The 26,558-nt window shown below is 47.0% G+C and overlaps 1 protein-coding gene across 16 annotated transcripts in view; it reads right to left on the bottom strand.

The window, feature by feature from the left end:
• Nucleotides 1-17,264: 17,264 nt before the first annotated feature.
• rapgef2b (Rap guanine nucleotide exchange factor 2b) overlaps nt 17,265-26,558 on the bottom strand; it is a 102,613-nt gene continuing 93,319 nt past the window's right edge. For 8 of the 16 annotated variants that reach the window (XR_007031401.1, XR_007031407.1, XR_007031404.1 and 5 more), the window contains 7 exons: nt 25,632-25,858; nt 25,150-25,317; nt 24,500-24,649; nt 22,932-23,133; nt 22,307-22,821; nt 21,672-22,098; nt 17,265-20,119 (listed from right to left, as the gene is read on the bottom strand). Coding sequence is in view for 2 of the 16 variants with exons in the window: in XM_047334218.1 (XP_047190174.1) it covers nt 21,725-22,098; nt 22,307-22,821; nt 22,932-23,133; nt 24,500-24,649; nt 25,150-25,317; nt 25,632-25,858 (1,636 nt within the window). In the remaining 14 variants the exon portion in view is untranslated. The remainder of the gene's footprint in view (nt 20,120-21,671; nt 22,099-22,306; nt 22,822-22,931; nt 23,134-24,499; nt 24,650-25,149; nt 25,318-25,631; nt 25,859-26,558) is intronic. The other 8 variants (XR_007031402.1, XR_007031408.1, XR_007031405.1 and 5 more) reach the window with 4 other exon arrangements.

The raw sequence follows: 26,558 nt of genomic DNA, 5'->3' as shown, positions 1-26,558 counted from the left end.
AGATTGACCCAGAACAACAGTAAGCAACCTAGCAAACATGACTGACTATTGTTGGAGATGGTGGTAAACTGGGAAAGAGAAAAATGCACCTGCAGCTGAAGAGAAAAGATGCTCAAAAATTAATGAAATAAATCAACCACACTAACTTTTTTTGTTTTCAGACAGTTGAGTTGCAGATTTAAAAAAATATATAAATATTGTACATTTTTCACAGCCACTGATGCCAAAGAGCCGACCTCCAGTGTGTCTGCCAGGCCGTTGACTTGCAATGTCTCATTTGCACATAAACCCACCGACAGTTAGCCGAAGGCAAGTCGGTTAAATATCAAGCTACAAGGGGCCCGGTGCCCGCCGGGGAGGGGGGGGGGGGGGGGGCATGACTTCATGAATTAAACACTGAAACACCGCGGTCACAATACCTCAACCCAAAACAATAATTATGTCATCACCTCTTTTCCGCCCACCGTTCCAACAGGCAGCAGTTTAATAACAGTATTTTTACCCTTTTGAATACTGTTACACATAATCTGGAGGGAGAAAAAAAAAATGCCCCGTGGATGGAGGTGCATTTTAATTTGAGCGTTTCTGGCATTTTACAGCCACATTACATTTCGGGCGAGCGGCACGGAGGTGACATGGGTGGCAGGCGGCAGCGCTGGCAATTTAGACTTTTTATTATTAGGGACGGAGGGGAATCCCACCAAGCATTCAAATTGGAATATTAGGACAGAGTCAAGGACCTGTGCTCTCCCCGAGGCCCCCGAACCATAGGGGGCCACAAAATTCCTTCATTTCCTTCAATCTGACCCCGGGTCGGAGAAAACAGCAGCAGCCAAACGGTGACACAGCGGAAGAACTAACTGTTCCGATTCCCACCGACGTCGGAACTGTTCACCTCTCCGCTCTTATAATAATCCATACAACACGAATATGAGCGGCAGACTGCAAGGGCGTCGGACGCGATCCATTACTGTCACTGTCACTTCATTGTTTGTTTGTCTTTCCTTCTGAATAGAGAATTTGCGTCACGTCTCTTTTTGTCGATACGGCCTATTTGCACGGCGGCGTCTTACCGACTGTAATGAGCGAAGCTGGAGAGAACACACGCTCCTCGCCCCTCGCATGGATTTATTGATTAAGTAAAGAGGCATAGGAGAACAATTTTTAAAGTGATCATTTGAATTCCTCCCTCCTGTATGGCGAGTAAACATATTTCTAAAGCCGTAGCCACGGAACCGTTTGGCAATTAGCTCGGCCTTTGTGCATCTTTGGCTTATTCCGATCATAAAGAAGATCTAAACCCGGAATAATGCGGTTGCGTTTGTTTCCCCTCAACCCGCACTGTATGTGCAATTCTTTATTTTGAGAAAACATTTCCACTGCACCGATCAATCTGCTCCGCAAACACTCGAGGAGGCCACGTCCAACTGTCCGCCGCCTTCGGACTATTCCAGGAGCAGCGCGACGGCGCGCACGCCTCGAGCGGTGACGCCGACGAAACGGCCTCGTTCGCGTCGTGTCGTCGGCGTCCCATCGCGCTTCCCGCTCCGCTCGTCGCCGCCGCGCCGTCCTCTCATTTGACAGTTTATCGGTGGTCGCCGAACCAGCTCGGAGGCGCATCGCCGCCACCAAGTGGACCGCTTCACTCGCCTGGGACGTTGAAACTCCGTTTACCGATCTGGTGTTTGGCTTAAAAACAAACCGGTTGGAACATTCCTGCGGCGGCCCGACTCTGATTACCGACTGTGTCATGTATAATTATGCGAGTATTATGCAGTTGCAGCCATGTTTAATAATGTTTTCCTCATTACGCCAAGAGCTGCGGGCCGTTCACTGGCTGCCGCATAACACCATTATAACTTCCTAATGTTTTGTGTGTTTTGTTTTTTTTTGCGTGGATTTTTCTCATTTCGGGAGCTCCGCTTAAAAAACACTCGCTCGGAGACTCATCGTTATTGGTTGCGATCGTTGGCGGAGCCTTTCGGGGACGAACCGCCTCCCTCTTCGCTTGATCCGTCTGATTTGTCCAGAAGATTGAAAAAGTGAGTTATGCACATATCCCCCCCCCCCCCCCCCCCTGCAGCCTGTTGCTGTCACTGAACATTCAGCATCACACGGGTCTGGAATTTCTCTGGTACATGACGATTTATTGTATTTTTCTACCGAATTGAGTTTCGATTCAATTCGTGCAAAATACGTCTGATTCTTTTGCTGCCTCAAAGCTTTATTATAAACAATATACTACAGCCCGACCGATATGGATTTGTGGGGGCCGATGTCGACATTGGGGAGTGCAAGATTCCCAATACTGATACATCTGGTGTTTGGCTTAAAAACAAACAAGTTGGAACATTCCTACGGCGGCCCGACTCTGATTACTGACTTTGTCAGTGATTGAAATAAAACTAAAAACAGTAAATATCAAGTAGAAATATCAAGTCTCAATTACATGTCTTCGTCACGATTTCTTAAATGTGAAAGTTACATCAATGAAACATCATCCTACACAACAACACGAGCTGTGTGCAGGTTTTTCATTTTTACTAAGCAAACCTGAGGAAGAAAAATAAATGAATGCTGTACAAATATCCTCTCATGTCAACCATTTTAATGATGACAGACAGACTGCAGCTCTCAGGCTACGGTCTGTGTTCAGACTCGGAGATTATTAAAAAAAAAAAAGTGTTGACATTTAAAACCACGTGTACATGTTCACACTGATTATTCATCGGGAATCATTTAGGGAATAGATAGTGAGAGTTGGACTATAGACGCATAATCAAAAAAAGGCATTGGTATCAATAAAATCTAAACAATTCCCGTCCCTGGATATTGTCAATAATATATTTTTTTTCTTGGTGACATACGATATGTTTTACACACACACGCACGCACATGCACACACACACACACACACACACACACACAGAAAACTAAAGGAAGTTCTGATTTTCAGGAACTTTGGCCTCAATGTTGTGTGAAAGCCGCCGTCCAGATGCTAACGGCTCAAGATAACTCGAGTGGACACCATTTAAATGCACACGTGGACTGGAAACAACACGGGGCAGCACACAGGAATACTAATATCGGGGCCACCACACTCCCGCTTCCCCGTTTGCTGCACGAGAGGTCACGTGAGTGGAAGTCCCTTTTGATTACAGAGATCAGTGTGGTTCCGCAGGTAGAGACGAGGCACGTGAGAGGAGTGAACAGCTTTTAGTTGCCCTTGGAAACACGAGAGCTTAAACCAAACAGTAACCGAGCAATCCGCAGCCGTCTTCCCACAATGCACCTCGCGTCCGATGGCTTGACTCTGTACTGCTGAGTCAAGCCATCAAGCCACGAGTCAAACGTCAGATTTTCTTCAGCAGCTGATACGCGACAACGGCGCCGTCCATTAGGCGCAAATTCGTCGATTCCTGCACGAGAGGAGACGGCAGGGATGCGGGTGGCCGTCTTAAACGTGCTACATGAATAGACCTGATTTTTATTTATCGTATCTGACAACAACAACTTTTGGGTCTTTGAAGGCCGCCTCACAGAGCTACAGTAGGAAAACAACGAGAATTATTGAGCTAATAAATAGATAAAAACGAAGCATGGTCAGAAAATATTAGTAAGAGATACCAGACTTTAGATTGTCCGACAACAGCGGAGGTGAGAAGCTGCAAAAGATTAATGTGCACAAGTTTTAAAATTGTATTTTGAAGAAATTATCAAAAGGAACTTTGCATGTCCACTGTACTTCAGAGCCTTTCGCACACAAGCCACTGCTACAGTACAGGTTCTCCCACCACACATGATATGAACCGTTTAGTTCAATAATTGTGACACTAATCCTTCCATCCATCCGCCTCACATGGAACAGATTTGTTTGTGTGAATGCAGAGTACGTCTGACTTGATCAGAGACAAGCCGGTGACATTAAATAAACTCCGATGACAGTGATTGTGTGAAGTCTTCCGCTTAGCCGCGTGGCCACTCCCCGACGCAACGCGGTCTGACACGTTGCTATGAATATATCACCTCTGGTGAATCACGAGGGGATCGACCCCGAACCTGACATGAAGCAGGATGAGACACATCAGCTGTGCAGCACATAATAACTTTTGAAACATCACAAATATTCCCAAGTGGCTCGAAATGCTGTGGACGATGGCGAGCAGACGACCTTCAGTCTGGCCAGCTCAGTATCTTAGATGCAAAAATGATGTGCAGAACAGTAAGGCAAGCTGCTGATTCGATTTCATTCCAGTAATATTGAGCTGAATATGAACTCAGCGGTGGAAAAGTGAGCATGACGGCCCATCCTAAGAGTGGAAATAATTCTACGCGTACTGCAGATCAAATGGCAATAACCTTCGGCGGGAAATATGAAAAAGTCAATTATGTCCTTGACGCACGAATATGACTATTCACGTTCCCGCTATGTAAGCAGACGGCATGAAGGCATCACAATGCACCTGCCAGACGACCAGGAGTGAACGCCCTGAGCTCACAGCCACGGGAAATAGGCTCAGTCGTGACTAATACCAACGCAAACACGCGCTAATAAGCAAGAGCAGCAGCATCATCATCCAGAGAGAAATTAACGGCGAGGCGGACGGCGATATGTCGACAAGCAGACAGCAGATCTGGAGAGGAGATCAAGTCAAACTCAAAACAGCCCAAGAATCAGCTGATAATGAATCAGATAGTAAAAAAAAAGGCAGTGACTTAGCTTGGTGAAGAAAGGCAGACGTCCGGTTGAGGGTTGCTGAAGACAGGACACGGAAAACTCCAGGCTCCATCTTGACGAGCACCTGTCGATTGAGGAAACTTCAATGGAAAATCCAATTCAATCCCAAAAATTCCTCCATGATTTCCCTCAACAATCCATCCTGAGGTTTGTGGTTATGGGACACTCCCCACCAGCTGCGGCCAAAATTGTAATTTCCAATTTGTTTGTTTGCGTCTGCTGTTGCTGCTCCTCAGGCTGTGTGGGCCTCGGCTCTGGCTCCGCCCCCCGTCTGGCCATTGGCTGCAGGTGCTCACGTGACCTCGGTCTGGTCCGGCCTCGTTGACTCACCTGAGTATAAAGCCACGTGCTGCACGGGTAAGAAAAAAACCCAAAAAAACCTTTTGCCTCTTCGCTCGCCACGACGTCTGTGCTAGAGAATCTTACGTTTGTCTGTACATTTCTGTTCCTGATTGGAGTTTATGTTTCGGACTTTGTTTGTGAATTTTGCCACAAATCCCTGTTCAGTATAGGGGAGAGCTGCCATTTTGTTTATACCCTCTTTTTCTTCCCTGGTTTTGATTATGCGACAGGCAGCTTTTAGAACTCTAACCTTCTTTTCTTTCATGACAGTTTTGAGATGTGAGGGCTTCTTTTTCTACTCGGGGTTGTTTGGTTTGTTGTGTTGTCCTTTGCTCTCCCTGAAGGTAAGTTGCTTCTTTTGTGCTGGCGAGAAATGTTTGAGACCCTGAACCAAAAGTGACCTCTTGTATTTTTCTTCTCGAATGATGTTGAATGAATTGTGGGGCGTCTACATCTCCTTACCTTTCGCATAGGAAGGTCCAGTGTACGCTATGATAAAGGAGATGGGAAGGGAAGCATCGGGGCACCTTTCCCAATCTTTTAGAGAATCCGAACGGGCGTCATCGCGGCGGCTGATCAAATGCTCCCGCGTCACTTCAAGCTTCGGGAAACTTCCTAAGCCAGTTTGACAGTTCGACCTCGGTCGAGTCAATAGAGAGAGAGGAAAACACAATGGCCTCGGGTGGACTTTTTTTCTCCAATCAAAGAACTTTGTGTGAAAGTGAAAGCTGCTGTTTTGGGCTGAAGGCGATTATTAACAAAAGACTAACTGAAACTGACTACAGGTCATTTCCAAGTCGCGCACACACACACACACACACACATGATGGACGTGTTGGGAAACTATCCACCGCTGAGTCGGCAGCAGAGCAGGCAGTGCTTCTTCCAAATGGAGTATCCAAACATACTCCATTTGGAAGAAGATCAGCGAATTTAAGAAGCTAATTTCGAAATTAGTCTGATTTGGGTTTTTTTTTTCAACCCCTAGGAGTTATCCCACTGCATGGTAGAAGTGGAGAGACGGCCCGGCTTAACGTAAAGAATGGAAACGAGGGCAAACGCTGAAACCCGCTAATTAACACATTCGACTCTACTCTGAAGTGTGAAAACAACAGACTGTGATTTCACCCCGGGGTTCTGTGGCAGCCAGGTAACGCGTTTCGCGGCTTTCTCTCCACCTCAAGGTGTCGACGGGAGGATGTCAGAGTGGTATCTGTAACTCCCGGGAAGAAAAAAAAGCATAAAAATAACTTCATTTAAGGTTAATAAGTCGATAGGATTGCTGATGATCAATTTGCTATTCATCGACCGGCCGTAGCTCCTGTTGGGCGGCGGCGCACAGCAAGAGTTCTGGCGTTATTACACAAGACGGCAGCTTGTGACGCCGAAGCAGAGGCTGGAGATGGTCTGCACGCTCCCGGCCCACCACCGAGGGGGTGGGAGATGCTGCTTCAGATGGAGTTTAGTGCCATGCTCGTTCCTCCCCTCTGCCGCTGCCTCCAGGCTATCCAGAGATTGTTTATCCGGCCTGCCTCCCCCGCTGCGATGCTGCCTCCACCGGTGGCTGGGTTCAGACCGCAGGAGCGCGGGGATTGAGGATGTCAGTCACGGTAAAGAACGGAGATGTAAAAGAGTGAGGGGGTTGCTTTGATTAATCGCTCCACGTGTCCGTGAGCAGCCTTTTCTATATCCGTCAAGTGAAAAGGGATTTGGTGGAAATTTGTCTCATCGGAGCCTCGTCGGAGGTTATGCTGACTGTGGGCACTGAAAGGCGTTCAGTAAAAAATCATAGGCTTTGAATAAAGATGTGCACATGACAGGTCCGCCAAAGTGAAGCCAAAACATCTCTATTGCCCCCTGGTGGCCGGCTGCAGCACAAGTCCCTGCCTCCTCCATATTAGTAGATGGGACAAGGGCCAAATGAAGTCAAAGTACATGTCAGATTTTAGGTTGTCCTTATCACACTGCGGTATGTTCAAGTCATCCTATCTCTGATCAAGTTGGTTCAAATTAGTCAATTGATACAAAATGTCATGATTGACAGCTCAGCTGACACAGAGTCACGATTGGTCGAGCAGGTGTGTTGGCGGGACATCGATACCGGGGCTCCGCTTCGTGATCACTACTCCGCAGACTCGGGCTCCAAATGATGTCACCAGTACAAGATGGCAGTGCCCGTATCCCCGGATATTTTGTCTTCATTTTTGTACAATTTTGATACCAGAAGTAACCACATTTTTGGAAGTCTGACTGAGAGCTCGTTCACTAATGCAGCCTTCGCCCATTGGATGGTACTGGCTGTCAATCGCGTCATACGCACGCTCCAATGCATACTATGCTATTTTACTCAAAGTGGGACCATAATTGACAAAATGAACATCATGTTGTGTTGAAGAAGACTTGAGACTAGCGATTGAAACCATAAACTCCCTCAGGTAAATGTTTACTGACGTTATAAATCAAGGGAGAAGTAGGGATACAATATCATCGCCCTCTACTGGACAGTCCAGAGAATACAGGTTTAAGTGACTATATAATTTTCATATCCAGTCTATGGCCCATACATGCTCCGTGTGTACAGTAAGCCCCCTGACCCCTTAGTCAAATTGTGTCTATTGTTCAATGAAACAGTACTTTCTTTATCCATGTGCGAGAAACCAATTTGATATTGTATATCAACTGCAGGTTTTCTCTGTCGCCGCTCGCTGCCGCTGATGAATTATTGACCACCTGCACGAGAAGCTTTTGAAGTATTAAACCGCTGCACAGGGGAAATTTGGTTCAGAGGCAGTTTCACTTCCACCTCACGCTCACATGAGGCCACGCTGAAGAATTGATAATGCAAAGCCTTACAAAATGACTGAAAGCAGCATCAAACAAATCAAAGTGAACCGGCTGTATGTGCAGTGCAATGCATGTTGACTCGGAACAGAGGCAACGAAACACCTTCACTTGCTGATTTGCATGATGCCGCTGCAGGTAAAGGTTTGAATAATAGCAGCATCCAACAAATATTAGGTGTGGAAATATTTAAAAGTGACTCACCCATGTTTAATCATCATAACATACTCCGTGTTATGTGAAACAACAATTTTACTCATTATGGCTCACATGTATTTATTCCCAAACCCGCTTCCCCCCGCCTCAGGACCACTCAGATAATCACCCTGTAATTAAACCTAGCCGCCGTGCTTTTTCTTTTTTTTTTGGGTGTCCACAGAGAGGAACGGAAATAGTAGCAGCGGAACTAATGGCGGCTTTATGTCGTGCAGAAAGAGCCCCAGATTAATGTGGTCAGTCGTACCAAGAAGCTGTGGCAGCCGGGACTCCATGTCGACCAACTCTCTCTCTCTGTCTCTGAGCACTGGCGGGACGTGCAAGCGCCTCCTGATGTGCTGACCTGCGACTTTACCTTGGTCCTGAACCATGTGCCTGGTTTCCTTCGTTTCAGATCGGAGCTCTGAGTGAATCCGACCGTGAGAAACTGCTGTACTCTACCTCCAACCATCCCCCCCGTCTGGTTCTCTCTTGTTCTGAGATATGGTATATTTGTAACCTCTGCTCCCTCTGAAGCACAACGTGCGAACCAGGCAAATAAATGTTGTTTGACAGCGGCCGCGCATCGACTTCACTCATCTCCGTCACAAATGTCTCAATCTTCGCAAACAATAGTTAAAAAAAATAAATAAATAGATTGCAACGCTACAGTTGTGAACAATTTTCAGTCACACTTCAACCTCCTGGTTCATGTAGTAAGCGATCATCAGTCAGTTCATGATATCCTGTTATTATTATTACATCACCAGTGAATAATATGTCAAGGCAATGATGTAATATTTGCAACTGTTGGGATTGTGATTCACTATTATTATGAAAATTAATGAATCTGTCTGTAATTTTTTTACGATAACTGATCTAAAATTGTGAGGACTGTGAAATAAAACACCCACAGCTCCAAATGATGGCGTCATTTTTTTTCTTTTTTGTCGGGGGGGGGGTTCTTGAAAAAACAACAAAAGGCAATTATTTGATTATCAAACTTGCTTCCCGCGAAAATTTCTGTCGTGCAACTGATCAATAAGACGAGCAGTAAAGACACAGAGCAACAGACGAAACATGAACACAACCCCAAACACTAATACACACAATATTGCCCCCCCCCCCCCCTTCATATGGGCCCCCGCCAGAGCGGGAGCACAGTGTGGAGGCGAGCCGACCTTTCAGAGGTCAGACGTGATGCGAGAGGGAAAGTGTCTGTGTTTCCCTTCCAAACCCCGTTAGGTCTAATAGCCTGTTAGTGGTTCAGAGGGAAGGTGAATGTCAGCCCATTGTTTCGATGACTGTCGCAGCAGCTGGACAACAGCTGTACACAGCATCTCACACCCGGCGGGAGCAACACTGAATTCTGGATTTCAGTGATAACGCCCAATCAGGATGTTGCTATTAATTGGGCACCAATGAAAAATGTACTGGTATTGATTATTTAAGGGGCAAAAAAAAATAATTTTCATTAAAAGTACTAATTTCAGGGCACAAATTTTCTCCATGAAACCTCCCAGGCTACATGAATTTGAGAGTTTGCGCTAATGAGCCTCCATGTGCATGTTTACTAGAGTAGTTACTGCCCCGCGGGAGGGGAACAGTTCAAATGTGAGGAAAGACGCTTGTCTCCTTTTCTTGAGACCAGACAATACCGATCTTTGATGATCGGTATTGTCTGTTTCTGTCTGTCTTTCATGTTCATATTTATTTTTGGATAAATAGACAAATAAAAGGCATTCTGTTTTATCCTATTCTATTCTATCTGAGTATAATATATAGTTTCTGACCATTCTAATCCCTTTGCGGCCACAATTTCCCATCTTCCAGCACGATACGAAGCAAAAGCCGCCTCACGTTGGTTTCATGAACATGCCGATACGTCCGGTGAACTTCCGTGGCCCCCTGCGTCGTCAGATCTGAATCTCTTGGCAGTTTGGCCCAACCGGAGATCGGCAGCATGAATTTGCAGCCAACAAAATCTGCAAAGAAACGACGTGAAATGCCGTCACGTCGACATGAGCCAGAATCTCAAATGGAGGTTTCCGAGATCTTGTGGAATGCGTAACCACTGACGGCTGGTGCGAGATCAAAAGGAGACCCTGTATAATGTTCCTTTTTTTTTTCTTTCTGAGTGTATAATCTGTTACCTTATTAGAAAAACCTTTGAAGGCCAACTGCTGTCTTAAACCTTGTCGAGGGTGTGCTCAGTTTGCTTAATAGCCGAGCACCTGCGAGGGCAGAGGAACCGCCTCAAGGCTTGATTATAATGAGCCCAAATCAGAAAATAATGGGCCACAACAAAATATTCATGGTGTCCTATGCTAGAGATTTCTTTATTAAAAGCAAAAAAAATTATAATAAGAAGAAGAAGAAATAATTGAACAGGAACCATTTGCCAAGCTTATGTTCTACATATTTCATACCCTTTCATAACCAACAAGTAGTTCATAGTCTTCTACGGTGAATCAGGCTGCTCAGGGGTCATGAACTCATCAATACCATTTTTCAGGGTCCAGGAATCACTCAGTTGTGGTTCAGCCAGAGACCGAACCATATTTAACCATATATAAATATGTATGTATCCCATTCAGAGCAAATGGAGAAACTCAGACGCTGAGTCACTTGTTCCCAGTTTGATACTAAACCACGGTGACACTCTGAATTCATCAGAAGAATCCATGGAACAGTGAAGAATCCAGTATCACCAATACAATCAGCACGAAACCTGGCAAATTCTATTTTCTATCCTCATCTGTGAAAAAGGGGGGTGCCTGATGTAAATGTCACTGTGAATTATCATTGTAATAAATTAAAGATTCTTTTTTTTTTTTTGCATTCATTGCTGCAACATTCAGAAGAGAAGATTAACGGAGCTGTAATTATCCCCGTGGACGAACTGGATGTTTTGACATTCACACTCTTTTTTTTTTTAAACTTTTGACATTTTCAACATTGATCCCTGGGTGCCACTGCGAGACACACATATTTCAAACAGTGCTGAAACATGTAGAAACTTCACACGCCTCATCCGCCGCTCCCGGGAGTAAATCGTGGCTTATTACTTTCTAGTGGTCTCCTTAAATCATTTCCTTTTATTTTTTTGCTCTTAAAACTGTCACCCTTCAGTAGTTTGAGACCTTTTTTGTTAATCACATGCTAACACACTCGGCCGTTGGAACGGAGGGCCGGCCTCGTTGCCCCCTGCCTGCTCACGACCTCATTGTGAGGCACGTTTCGTAAGGTGGGTCCATGGGTGGTTGTTCCCGTGAATGAACCACACCCGAGCTACTGCATGGCTCCCAAAGGCATTTACAGTTTGGATTGCGGTCAAATGAACATACGCAGCAAATTCATTTATAACACAAGGGAACGAGCCACTTATTGGGTCCTGCATGTTTTCCATTAAAAGAGTAAATTTTTCCGGCAATTTGTTTATGATTTTGTTCAATGAAAGTCTGTTGGTGTGGAGTATGTCTCATACAGTACGACTGAAATATATACCTGAACATACTGTAGATGACATGTTCATTGTATATTACAGTCTAATATTGCTCTGGATGAGTCAAACTTTCCAAAAACGAGTCTGTTTTGGCTTCTTCCGTCACAAATTTTCCTCAAAATCCCGTTTTTATGTCGTTATGTTGTTATCAATAACGCAACACTCCTAATTCAACTATCGCATTTATTGCACAGTAAATATAAAACCATTTCTCGTTTCAAAATCATCCTCTAACACTCACTAGTTATCACTTTATAGCTTGTGCATTGAATCCTTAAAAAAGCAGATGTTAGCTTAGCTTATTTTAGCCTAGCAACCCGAAAAAAGAGGGAGAAAGAGCTAGCTTGCTGGTTTGGCCGACGGCCATATATGAGAGAATAACACTTTGTCATATGTATAGATTAAGGAAACGACATATTCATGTTCATTTATGAGTTTCAGGGGCGCAGGCCGCTGCTGAACGTCATGTTTGACGCTAGCTCTTTTGCCCGTTTCCAGTTTTTGTGCTAAGCTAAGCTAAGAGTAGCTAGCTGCGGCTTCAAATTTGCTGTACAGATAAATCTGACTCCAACCCAAATTTCAGTTTGTGCATTTAATCCTCCAACAAAAAGCAGAAGCTTAGCTTATCTTGTTAGCATAACAACCGGGAACAGGGGGAAAGAGCTAGCCTGGTTTGAACGACGGCCATTGTAGTAATACGTTTAGCGCTAGCCAAATCCACCCGTTTCCAGTCTTTGTGCTAAGCTAAGCTCACATCAGCTAGCTGCGGCTTCATTATTTTCTGTACAGACTCATCAGCCTCTCCAACTATTACTGTATTACTGTTCAGACGTATTTACTTCTCCAAACTTCTTGGACCTAAACTGTGGCACATTACATACATTTGCATATTCATGCTCAGCTCTGGACCCCGTCTCCATAGTGATCCGCCAACGGTTTCATTGTGCGCGGCGCCCCCCCCCCCCCCCCCCCCCCGCTCTGGGATTTGTTCTGCGAGTGCTGTGAATGGCAACAGAGTCATTACTGCAGGAGAGGACAGGTTCCACTGAGGCACTTGTCAGAGGCAACGGGAGCAAGGACGCCTCCGATTTCTATTCACAACACCAGTGTACGTAAGGATGGAGGGACGGATAGATAGAGAGATGGATGGATGGATGGATGGATAGATGGATGGATGGATGGATGGATGGATAGATGGATGGATGGATGGATGGATGGATGATAGATAGATAGATAGATAGATGGATGGATAGATAAATACATAGATAGATAGATAGATAGAAAGGTAGATAGGTAGACAGACAGACAGACAGACAGACAGAAAGATAGATAGATAGATAAATAGATAGATAGATAGATAGATAGATAGATAGATAGATAGATAGATTTGAATAATTGAACACTTCTGAAGAACTTGAGCGAATCACTGACACATTATCAGATGCAGAGAGACTGACAGTCCAGAGGGTGATGCAGGTGATGCGGGTGATGGGGGTGATGGGGGTGATGCAGGTGATGGGGGTGATGTGGATGATGGGGGTGATGCGGGTGATGGGGGTGATGCGGATGATGGGGGTGATGCGGGTGATGGAGGTGATGCGGGTGATGGGGGTGATGCGGGTGATGCGGGTGATTGGGGCGATGCGGGTGATGGGGGTGATGCGGATGATGGGGGTGATGTGGGTGATGGGGGTGATGCGGGTGATGGGGGTGATGCGGGTGATGCGGGTGATGCGGGTGATGGGGGTGATTCGGGTGATGGGGGTGATGCGGGTGATGGGGGTGATGTGGGTGATGGGGGTAGATGCGGGTGCTGCGGGTGATGGGGGTGATGGGGGTGATGCAGGTGATGCGGGTGATGCGGGTGATGGGGGTGATGGGGGTGATGCGGGTGTTGGGGGTGATGCAGGTGATGGGGGTGATGCGGGTGATGCGGGTGCTGCGGGTGATGGGGGTGATGCGGGTGATGGGGGCGATGGGGGTGATGCGGGTGATGCGGGTGATGGGGGTGATGGGGGTGATGCGGGTGATGCGGGTGCTGCGGGTGATGGGGGTGATGCGGGTGATGGGGGCGATGGGGGTGATGCGGGTGATGCGGGTGATGCGGCTGATGCGGGTGATGGGGGTGATGCGGGTGATGGGGGTGATGGGGGTGATGGGGGTGATTCGGGTGATGGGGGTGATGCGGGTGATGGGGGTGATGCGGGTGATGCGGGTGATGTGGGTGATGGGGGTGATGTGGGTGATGGGGGTGATGGGGGTGATGCAGGTGATGGGGGTGATGCGGGTGATGCGGGTGATGCGGCTGATGCGGGTGATGGGGGTGATGCGGGTGATGGGGGTGATGGGGGTGATGGGGGTGATTCGGGTGATGGGGGTGATGGGGGTGATGGGGGTGATGCAGGTGATGCGGGTGCTGCGGGTGCTGCGACGCACTCGGAGGGTTTTTGTTCCCCAGGTTTACAGGGACGCTCCCTCTTCTTATCTCCTGCACATTCGCAGGTGCTCTGTCAGAGGCGGTCTCGCTATCGGCCCATCTACCAGGGCGTGGACTCGAGAGCCGGGGCGGCGGAGTCAAGGGGGGGGGGTGTTGTTGGAAAACGGTTATTCTGTCACAAATAACCAGTCGGTCGATGTGAGATGATAACGGATCCCGAATAGTTTGGATGATGCTTATCTTAAAAACAGGAATACTGGAGGTTCTGTCCTCATTTGTAGTATAGATTTTGGTGTCTTCAAAAAAAAATAAATGTATTGATGTAGGTCAAAATGTCCGTTTTTCCCCAGCGCCTCTTACAAAAACGTCACTGGACGGCAGGTGTCTAGACAGCTGATGAAGGATAAAGGAATGAATCGGTATTGTACGTTGGTTATTTATCCAATGCAGGAAATCTGCTTCATGGCAGTAGTAGTGGTGGTATTGACATTACACCTGCCGTATTTCAAGTGTTTCCACTTGAATGAGAATATATCTGACGGAATCATTGAACGTAATAAGCACCTACAGTTATTTGGAGAAAGAAGAAAAGAAATGGTGCTGATATTACATTACATTACATTACATTACAGGCTCTCTTCAAGTGTGTGCCCCCCCCCATCCTCTCCAACCCTCCCCTGGATTCCACCGCAGCTAAATTGTGCGAGAAAGCGCCCGGGCGGAGGAGCGTACAGCTTCTCTTTATTAATCTTTCTTTCCCGGACTCTGACAGCTCCTTAACTGAATTGTCTGGCCCTGGCCCCCGCGTGGACCCCGTGGTGTCCAGACACAGGCCCGAGTGAACGCTGTGACATCTCCATCCCTCCCCCTCCCCACCTCAGCTCCAGTGCCGCCGCCGTCGACATCCAATTTACCATGAAAGGAGTCCAGACAGTCCCCATAATGTGAACCGCAGCTGCCGCCGATTGAACGCGGTCGACGAACCTCCGTGCCTGGGCTCCGCACACACGTAAGCGGCCGGCTATCTACAGAGGAGCACCGGCCGCCTGCTGCCCCTCGATAAGGCCCAATCGCCCAGGGAAAGGGCGGACAGGCCCACGCGGTGGCATTTCATAGAGAAGAGCGCCCCCTGCTGCTTCTGCGGGGGCAGCACACGTTTGTCAGCGTCGTCAGCAGTAAAGGCGCATGGCCTGCGACTATGGTCGGGGAGCGGTGGTTTGTGCCGTCGGACGCAGATTACAGCCAAGGTCCCTTCTGTGATTTGCTTGGGGTATTTTTTGTTGTTGTTCTTGTTTTGGTTTCCATCCTCATTGTCAATCTTTCACATGCAGCGATACTTTGTCAGGTCAGACCCAAAACAGGATTTGCCAGCATCACGGCTGCACCGCCATTTGGCTTGAGGGGAAATTAGTTTAAAAAAAAATCAAAATCAAAAAACCCTCAAAGATTTATTTAGACGTCACTTGCCGTGGTGCCACACCTCGTGAATGATGAGCAACAAGGCCGAGGCCCGAGCCCGAGGTCGAGCTGCGGTGCGAGGAAAGGAGAAAATCATTTGTTTTGCCGTTGAAGAGCAAAGACTGGAACCGGCTCTCCGATTTCATGTCCATCCTTTAAAAGGTTCAGTTCACCGGAAAAAAAAATGTCCGCAACGGCGTCAGAGACGGGGACATTCGTCTCAAAAGACACACTCGAGCAACATCTGGTCATTTTCTGCCGGTGGGTCGATAGGCTGCGGGGAAAAATGGGTAAATTAGCAATAATACATCAATGACTTGGGGCAAAACATGGACATACTTGGAGCTGTCGGGCCACTTTTTATTATTTATTTGACCTTTATTTACTAGAACGCGTGTGTGTGTGTGTGTGGGTTGTGTGTGGGTCAGAGCAGCTCCTCATTTCTCACGGTGCCAATGCACATCCATTTTAATTTTTTTTGGAGAGGTTTGACAAATCGAGGGGGGCCCCTCGGCACTTTGATAGGGAGAAACAGGAAACGGTCCAAGTCTGCATTATTCACGAGCACTGGGAATGTCGAGTGAGCGATACGCCGTCGGAAGCTGGACTCAGAACAGAATGTCAAATTTCACCGTAATGACTGACGACGTTCACAGCACTGAGGTGACGTGTGTTCATAACGAGCAAACGCTCTTATTTATACCACAAGAAACATTATTAAAAATACTTTTCGGAAGCTAACACACTAAGTCAAACATGGTAGAGCCGCAGCAGTTAATCCGATTAATCGCTTGGTGATCGACTACAACATTTTGATAATCGATTCTTAAATATGAATATGAATATTTTCACGGTTCCGTTGCTCCTTGATGACAGTAAACTGAATATCAAAACATCATCTTCACCGTGTTATGGTGCAAACAACTTAGTTATCGAGAAAATGATCAACAGATTAGTTGTTGATTTATTAGTTGCAGCCCTAGAAGTGAGAGTCAAACTGTTTTCAAACCACGATACCGTCACCTTTCAAAAACTGGTCATTATCTGTGTAGCAGGGATATTTAGAATCTGAGAACAAAAACATTGTATTTCAGGAATTGTCATGTTGCTGCAGGCCATGTTTGTCATTTCATTATTTAAAAAAAAAAAAATCTAATGGAAACCTTTCCCCCCGGTTATTAAGAATGTAAGTAAATCTCAGCGGTGAAAAAAAAAAAAAGACGCAAATTAAATGTTTTACTTTCTGGAGAAATAAATAGATCTGCATGTATCCCCCCCCCCCCCGAGCACTGGCCAGAGGTAATAAGTCTCACTTCACTTTTCTCATAAAAGGGATGCGTCGCACTGCGAGTTGGAAATATAGAATTTCATAATAAAAGGCAGAAAACCCCAGCTCATCTAAGAAACAATTTAGAAACAATGACGATAAAGAAATGAGAACAGGGACTTGCACTATTCTCCCAGCTCTGGATACCAACAGGCAACAGGAAACAAAGTGAACGAAAGCAAGGCGAGACTTCAATATCTCTTTTTTTTTTATTAATTCTGACACACTGCGGTCAGATAGAAAAGTATGAGGGTTACACTTTTCAAGTTGCTTCCATGACTTGTGCAAACACTAGACGGTATCTGGGAGGAAAAGAAAGAAAGAAAGAAAGAAAGAAGAAAAGAAAAACCTCTCAAGGACAAAACACATTTGAAAAAAGAAAAGACATCAAGAAATGAATAAGTGCATTTAAACCTAGGTGTTGATTTCTTTATGCAGTATTTATTGATACCCAGCTTCATATAAACTGGATGTTGAGGCATAAACATAGTACATTTGAACAAAAATATAACCAATATTTACAATTATTGTATTAAAAATACAAAAAAAACAGCCGACACGTACTCCACCGATTGTCTTTGTAAAAGACATACAGGCCAAAGTCGCACAAGAGAAAGAATGAAGAACAGAAGTTTCATCACCAGCTAAAAATGTACACGTCTCACTGACATCACACCGAACGGAGCAGCGGTTCTACCCACTACACTTTATCTTTACGCTTGTACATCTTTTTGTGCAACGTTTTTCGTTTTTCGAAAAAAAAAGAAAAAGAAAAGGACTCGTCCCCCCGCTAAATATGCACATTATCGTCAGAGTTGAATGAAAGTGAACGATGCATGTCAACCACTGTAATACAAACAAATTATTAACAATCTATCTGCAGCCATTACAAAAAAAATTACAATACACCCCCCCCCCAAAAAAAATGAACCCCCCGAAATTATTAGCATGTCGTCGTAGAACACAGTGGAAAACACTGCACTCGTTCATCCTTTTTCTCAGTCTGTCGTTTCCAAGACTGATCAATGTGATCAGCGCGAATCAGTGATAGAAGAAGGGAAAAAAAAATTAAAGTTCATTTTTCACAAATGGATTTTTAATCAAAAAAAAAAAACCAAAACCAAAAACACAAAATCTTCAAATGTCACCGGAGTAAAAAAAAAACCAAAATCTTCAGTCACTTCCAATGATGGGCGAGATATGGTGGAAAAGCAGGACGCAGGCGTGAGCGATATACACACCGCCCTCCACATTTTTCTTTTATGCTTTGCATGATGAATCTGGTCGCAGAGGAAGGAGAGGTGCAGCGTCACTGTGTCTCGACGGTGGAAGGAAAGAAAAAGGACCCGCGACGCCGGGACACGCGACGGCCACGGCCCCCGCCCGACGCCGCTGTCCGAGGCCCCGCGACGTCCAAACGGCGGAAAAGGAAACGCTCGACTTCATCTTGTACCGAGTCTTAGTACATTTGATGAGGAAAAAAACTGATAGAACTTTGAGGGAAGTATCTTGAATAAGGCATTTTCACTCCACCATTCGCTCCATTCTAGACGGCTCCTGAAACAAGGTGATTGGCGATGAGAACAACCGTGTGACCATTGTTACGCAATCATGGCATCGTAAGGCGCTTCGGACGTTCACGACAATGTGGCATACGCCCGGGTTAGACGGGTGGCGTGGGGGGGGGGAAGCGAAAAAGCCTAATCTCAAATTGTGGGTACTTTTATTTTGAAAGGAATATGTGTGTATTATAAGACTCTGTACAAGATTATTTTGTAAAAGTAGCTACTCGCAATTTACACATTGGCAGCCCCTGAAGTCGGCTGATGTTCTTCTACCCTGGTCGGCGTCTGTGATCAACTTCCTACCGGAAATTTAAAAAACACACACAAAGGGACGAGAGGCGACGCTGTCGCTCGACAGTTCGATCCCTTTGATCCGCAAGCGATGAAAGAAGTCGCGGCCGGCGTCCGACCGCCATTTTTTTTTTTGATCTGGGCGAATCTACAGGCTTCAATCGTCTCCACCTCCGGCCGACTCGGTTCAGTCACCTCGCCGAGACCCCCCCCCCCGTTCGCCTGTGTGCTTTTGTATCGATCGCCTCACCTGCAGGCAACTAACACTAAGAGTAGACACTCTGGACGTCGCGGCGAGCCACGGGGCGACGAAGAGGCCGGTAGAACCCATAGACGAGCTCCGGGGGGGGGGTGGGCGTGGGGGGGACTGATGCGGTTCGATCATACCCTGGTGTCCAGGCCAAATGTCTGGTAAAACATCTAGGATTGTGCTGAAAGTGCTATATTTAATAAATGAACTGTCTTTTTGTGTGTGTGTGTGTGTGTGTGTGTGTGTGTGTGTGTGTGTGTGTGTGTGTGTGTGTGTGTGTGCTTTGATTGGAACCAACACTTGATAAGCGTTCACATGTGGAACATTAGATAATACTGGATTTGTTTGTTCGAGTTCACACACTCAACAACAGGTTGTTTCAGTTTCAGTCCAGGCAGAGAGACGATGGGCTGACTTACTTGCTTTCTCTTCTTCGGCCCCCCCCCCCAGAGTGCAATCAGTCAGAGAAAAAAAGGAAACCAACTAAGGAGAAAGAAATGAAATCTAGAGGGAAGTTGAAAACTCAGAGTCAAGTCAACCGGTTTGTTTCTCAGACAACAGTCTTGTTTTGTTCTTTGTTCAGTTTTTTAGAAAGTGAAAAAAAAACAAAAAACCCAGAAAGTGCAGATGGAGCTCAACACGTCATGATGCAGGTGAGTTCGGGGGGTTTCCGTCGCCAGGGGTGTGGAGGCGGATCCCGCTTTTCTGACAGCAACATTTGTGTGGTTGTGTGTGTGTGTGTGTGTGTGTGTGTGTGTGTGTGTGTGGCCAGGTCGACCCCCTCCCCCCGGGGCGCCAGTCAGGTCTCTGTAGTCTTTTTCTTCTCCAAAGTGCCAGGCTTTTCGTCATCGTCTCTCCATCTCCTCCTCCTCTTCTCCTTCTTTGTCGTCTTCACAGTATTTTGTTTGCATGCAGGGTCATTCAACCCCCCATGATGCTTTAAGGCAGGGGAGGGAGATGATGAGCAGAGGGATCCGCCGCCGATCAGAAGGGGGGAGGGGGGCCAAGTGGAGGAGGCAGGCACGTATGTAACTGATGATGAGTCTCTTGGTCTGTCTGTCTCTTTAAATCCTGCCCCAACCCCGGAAAACCAGTGGGGGGGGCTTCAAGTTACTGCAAAAAGAGGGAGGTCCACTGTCGTCCCTCACACCGCCGACACCTGTTCGTCCTCTGTGGAGAGAGAGAGGACAAAGACTGTCAGAGGTCACGCTGAATGTGGACCAGCCTCGTGTACAGTACACTCAAAAGTTTCTAAAAAGTTGTGAAAAAGTTTCCTTGGGTGAAATTTCAGACCCGTCGTGAATCACCTGCGATTTTGCTGCCAAACATTTACCCAAAGCACACGTTCATATTTTTCTTCAGATTGATTTCCTGCCCTTCCGTTCACATCAGCACAAGATGCAAGAAATCAACTCGTAGCGACTTGAAACTCGACAAAGGACACGTAGTCAATTTTAATTCTTTCTGTTATCGACATGATTTTGAAATGAAAATACCCACTGGTCTACACAAAGACGAGCCGACATCAGATCTACTGTACTACCCTGCACACCCATGGCTCTTTGACAGGAAGTGAATGTTTGCTATATGAGTTTTGAGTTGTTTAATTTTTACAAGATTGCTGAATACACTCTTCAGTCTAATTTAGAGATGAAAGGTGCCATCAACAAGCCAAAAACAATGGACGCCTCAGGAAAATATGCCGCATCCTCTGCCCTAATAAGATAATGAAGAACTTTAGAAGAAGACTATTCCCAGATCAGACAGCAGTGCAACACCTCATGATGGACATGAACCGCATACCAAGGACGGCGGACTGTGACGGCCGAGCTGAAAGAGAAGCCGCTCAACAACTCAACGACTACATTTATGAACTTTTTTCTTTTTTGTAAAATCCTTGTCTGACACTCGAAAGTTTTAACCATCCAGTTACTTAATTTTCATCTTGTGCTGAAAAGAACAGAGTCCGAGGGCTCCCTCAGAAGGAGGGAAAACATTCGAAAATGCTTTGGAAAATTGATAAATATAAATATTCTCTATTGCCCCGCATGCTTTCACAACATTTTATTTTTTGTGAAATATTTAGGTAACATCTGTCGGCCAACAGCGTTTGTTTGTTAAAGTGTGAACAGTTGTGTGGTAGGTAGAGAAAACATTTTAAATACTTGTACATCTGCTTTGTGTAAAAACAAACAACCAACGACTTGTGTGCATGACAATCTGTGTCAATACCTGGAAACTACAATAACATAGAATTCAACCAGAGTGCGTGCAGGCGAGTCCGGTGCGTGGGGGTGCATGAGAATGGAGGTGCATGTTTTCAGGCATTGAGGGGATCCTGACGGCACTGTGCCCGCTGATGGAGGCTGCTCGGCACAGTGTGTGAGAGGAAAGAGAGTGTGTGTGTGTGTGTGTGTGTGTGTGAGGTGGCAGAGGAGTGGTGAGGTTCTGATCCAACCAGGATGACTCATGCATGATGACGTAGTGTGAAGTAGAAGTGAGGGTCCCACTCCAAATGTACAATGATCTGATTCCGTCTGAAATTTCACATGACGGAAGATTGCGATTTGAAATGGGACCGGTCCCACTGGTGCCGTGCGAGCTCGTGTGAAGGAAAATGGTCAGTCGCAGTCCAAGTGTGTGTTCCTGTTCACATGCAGGTTCATTGGAATGGAGTGGGGGAGGAGGGGGTGGGGGGGCAACCTGATAAATTAGTTTTTACCTGCCTTTGGGGGGGGAGGGGGGCCCTGCCTGTATACCCCCGTACACACACTCTCATGGTCTGGGAGTCTCGGGTGTGTGCGGTGCCACTCGCTTTGGCTTCCTCAGAGCGACTAGTTTGGAAGACAAGGACTCACCCTCCTCTTCCTCATCGGGCTCTTGCTCCTCGGCCGGCGAGCGAGTGCGGTGAAGGCCGCCCGAGCGCTGTTTCGCCCCCTGGTGGGCTAGGTGGGAGTCGGGGGACTGGGTGACCATGCGCGAGCGCTGCAGCGCCGTGGTGTAGTCGGGCGGCCGGCGGCCCGAGTGCGTCGCCGCGATCGCGGGAGCGGCCGGGGCCGGGTGTTGCCCTTCGGCGAGGTCGGAGATGGTCAGGGCAGTGTAGCCGGGGGGAGTAGGGGGAGGCTCGCGGTAACGGCCTTCTTTCCGCGCTGCATGGACACAAAAGAGAAGATAACGATGAGGGCGGCGCTTTTAGAATGCAGTTAATTGAAGATGTGTTTTTCGATAGCGATGGTAGAGGGACAGTTGGGATTTTGACCCTATTGCAGAATTTAATGATTAATTCTGTCGTTTTGTAGAAAAAACCTTGACCAATAAGCGATTAGAGCAACTGGACTCTGAAGTGCAGTCACTCACAAATGAAGCCTTTACCCCCAGCAGTGATGGGTGACGGAGATGGCCGGCCGAGCTGCTTGGCCTCCTCCGACCCGGTGGAAGTGATGCTACTCGTCTCTGGGTCGGCGTTGACATCCTTCCCTCCTCTCCTCTTGATGGTGCCGGTGTCGCCCTCGGAGTCCTCCCCCCAGTACGCAGCCGAGGATGAGGAGGAGCTGGCGGACGCCCAGCTCCCCCTGGCCTGTGCCGCCCACAGCGCTGCGGGTCCTCCTAAGAAGGCCTCTGGTCCGCCGGGAGGGAGCCCAACGCCGCCGCCGCCGAAGGCCAGAGTCTCCCAGCTGCGTCCCTGCTGCATCGTCTGGATGTTGTCATGGGAACCAGAGGAGCAGGAAGTCCAGGAGCCGCGGCCGCTGTCAGCAGCGTCGAGGGAGACACGGTCGCCCTGGTCTTGAGTTAGCTCCTCCGAGCTGGGCGAGGAGAGGACTGTAGGGCAGCCGGTGTAAATACCCCGACAGTCCTGCATCGACGAAAATGACCTGTGATATGACGAGAAAGAGTTTTTGAGTAAGACAAATGAAACTGACCATAAATTCACCTCATAAAGCAACAAAGATTTTTCGAATTTTTGTTTCTCAGGTGTTTCTACCCGAGGCTGTACTGGTCGGGGTCGGTGGTGGCTCGTCGCTCCAGCCGCGGTCCCCCGATGTGAGACTCCCCAACTCCCCCAGAGTGACGGAGCCTCCTCTCCTCCTGGGCCATGTCGAACGAGGAGTTACTGACGAGGCTGGAGCGGGAGGAGATCTCACTGTGACCAGAGTCTGAGTAGGCATCTCCCATCCGGTTGTAACCTGGAAAACAAAATTATACAAAAAGAGACATTTAACCTTTAGAGCCTTATTGTGAAAAAGGTTTCTTCATAAACTCCTCCCCAGAAAATAAAAGGTTGAAAGGTTCCTCTGTGCTCAGCCACGTTCCCCTCCGATCCCACAATGAAAAATCTAAATAACATATGGTAGGTTGAATTCTTTTCACTCTCGTATCCCATGTCAGTTGGTTTTTAAACAAGGCATCACACACGGACAGGGGGGATAATTGTACCATGACATTTCCCAGTTAGCCGACAGTCTGGGTTGCAACACGCCGCTGAAGAGTGTGGAAAAGTTGAGATGATAATTGTGATTGGAGCTTCAATTGCACAGCAAAGTGGAGAGAAATCACTGGTGCTGACTGCTGATCCATGTAAGTACCATCACTGTGGCATTTGCTGTAACCTAGAGGTCATATCTGCCAGCACAAATCAACTGAATTTTTATGTTTTATTCTTTTGAGTTTGAAGAAAGGAGGTAATGTTTAAAAAAAACTAAAGATTTAAAGCAAACAGGAGTCAGAAGAAGAGCCAACTGACTCGGGATTAGCCTCTACCAGGTGATATAACAACTAAGCTCCAGTCAAACAGCAGACACATGAACTGACAAAAAACTGTTTGTAGCTTCAGTTCCAAGAGACGACAGTCGTCTTTCTATGAAGCCAGATTATTCAGACACAGAGTTCTGGGGTCTGCAGCCAAACCGTCAGGTCCAGCTGCAGAAAGACAGAAACAGCTGTTCCCTGTTGCATAAAGAAGCGTTTCTGATGCTCGCCATTGCACACTGACGTTTCTGGATCAAATTAGACCAATTATGATGTTTTTGTAGCAGGGAAACATCTTAAAATTCTGACTTACTATTTACGGTATTTTGCATTTACATGTTTTTGTCTTGTGTATCAATTGCACTTGCAATAAATTAGCACTCATAAAATACAGTACCTTTATTGTAAGTATTTTGCCCAATTTTTTAAGTAACAGAATTTCCTTGGCTTGGATGTAGGTGGGAAATAAGTATGTTATAAGGTTAACTGTCGTAGAGGAGCTAAGAAACCAGAAAATATTCACATCTATGAAGCTGAAATCAGAGAATTCTGACTTCTTTTTTCAGAAAGACTACTTAAACTGATTAATCGATCGTCAAATAGTTGGCGATTAATTTAGTAGTCCATTACTAATCGATTCACTGTTGCAGCCCTAGGAATAAGGCAAGTCTCATTTTGGAGGAAAAACACAGTGACAGTTCACAGAGGCGACCACCAGGTGGCATTTGTGGCACATCGTGAAAGAGACGAGGAGTCTGGAGAGTGGTGTAAGAGGGAGGGAGGGAGGATTATTGGCTTACTTACCCTTCTTGGGCGAGCTCTGGGGGGAGGTGGGAGGGGAGGAGAGCTGGGAGGAGGCGTTGGACACAGTGTCCTCTGGCTGCCTCCGGTGCCTTTCGTTCCCCTCCTCTGACAGCGACAGGATCTTCTTCAGAGAATGCGGGGAACTGGTGCCTGTGGAAATGTGCGAGGAGACGGGCAGAATTAGCAGGAGGAACAATGCCATCCCCCCGGGGGTGTCGGGATGCTAAACTGCATTGTCTGGGATTTGGCTTTTTTTCTTCTCTACTGTATGTGCTTGTCGTCAGACGAGCCTCTAGGTGGCAGCACTGCCATGAAGACTGTAGGAGAGGCTGCCTGTGCTATTGTCTAAAATAACAGATTGTGGAGGAGAAAACAAGGCAATGGCGGAAGGTAGAAGGACAAGTGAACAGGTGATTTATACGGGCTTATTCTCATAATGTCCATAATCACACTGTTACCAAGATAAATCATGAAGACAGGAGAATACATGAACCTTTTGTAGGGACAAGTGGTATTACTATTCTTTTAAACAAATAATTCTAAATGAGACAACTTGAGTCCTGTTATGAAATAAAATGATTAAGGTATCTAAAAGTACAAGCTTACCAAATAACTTACTCCAAATTCATATAACCTGATCTAACTCTTACCGAAAGGCGGCAGATCTTTGACTGGGACTTTCTTTCGGGATGGGTAGAGTGCCACGGCCGGGACCTGGAGAGCCTGGTTTCCCTTGGCCAACTGCCCCCTCTGTTGACTGGCAGCTCTCGACACGACCGGGGAGGTGTCGGGTCGTTTCCCGCCGGCATTCTTGGGCACTGAGAGAGAAATATATGCCAAGAGAATTATGAGAAGGAAACAGGAATTTGCCGTCTGGCGTAAGAAAATGACTGCTGATGGACAGTTGGGTCTGTTGCATGGAACAAAAGTGCAAACAGGAAACAGCAAGTCAGGCTGGCATTAACAATGTGAATGTGGCCTGGTGGTTTAGCCCTTTTTTTGTTCCATGTAAACAAGACCGAGTGTCTTCTCACTGCAGTGGTCCCACCCTGTCTGCCCCTGGCCTGTGAGTCCTGGGAACATCATATTTATGTCCTCGCGTGTACAAACGTTGTGCCACAAAAAAACTCACGCGTGCTGATGGAGGGCTCGCACTGCAGCGACAGCGTCTGCAGACTCTCCTCGTTCGTCTCCAGGCTGAGGTTGGACAAGTACTGCTTGACCTTCCTGGCCATCTGCGCGTCCTCGTAAAGCTTCTTGGCGTTCAGGAAGGAGCTGCGGCGCACCCGCTTCTTGTGCCCGCCCGTCTGCGTGACGTCGAGCACGGCCGCGTTGGCACTACCCTGGCTTAGAGACCTGCTTGTGCGCGAAGGCGGGGCGCACACAGACACGCGCACATAAACACACACGAGGGGAAACATAGAAGAGGGCAGAGGAAGACTCATCAAGATATTGCTTTAGATTGTACATGAGCCTATGTAGTCAAGTACGAATGTGTAGTTTTGCTACTGGGCTGCACAGAGGGCATAGTATTATTTTTTCAAAATGACATGCAGAGAGCAGCTCTAGCTTCTCCTCTCAACACCAACGCATTCCAGACATTCCAGGCAGAGAGGGGGTGGGGTGAGAGGGGGGGAGTGATGGTTATAGCCAAACAACAGGGGGCGTAGAAAAGGGGGAGTTCTACTAGTGTAACACGGTCATAGTTTACATTTCTGTGGCTTGAGTCAGAGCTGGTTGTAGTAGCAGTAAAAGGCTTTTTTTTTGTGTGCACATGGTTTCAGTGAAAAGACAAAAGACTTGGTGTTAGCGTGAGTCATGCTTTGCGCTCGTCAGAGGAAAGATATTTATCAGGGTTCACTTCCACATGGTGTCTTCCCATATATATAAAGTGTCAAGCGTGATATCGACTGTCACAACACAGTTTCTCCACGCTGCTTTCACCGAAGGGGGGGGGGGGGGGGGGGGGGGGGGGGAAATAAACTTTCTCATAATTACGACTACAATGTCTCACGATTACAACCGAGCGTCTCACATTTCCAAGACTATGGTCTCTCCT

This window comes from Scophthalmus maximus, chromosome 9, assembly GCF_022379125.1.
Source record: "Scophthalmus maximus strain ysfricsl-2021 chromosome 9, ASM2237912v1, whole genome shotgun sequence".
Taxonomy (NCBI): Eukaryota; Metazoa; Chordata; class Actinopteri; order Pleuronectiformes; family Scophthalmidae; genus Scophthalmus; species Scophthalmus maximus.
The sequence above is the reverse complement of the archived record's forward strand: the minus strand, read 5'-3'. Positions and strand labels throughout refer to the sequence as shown.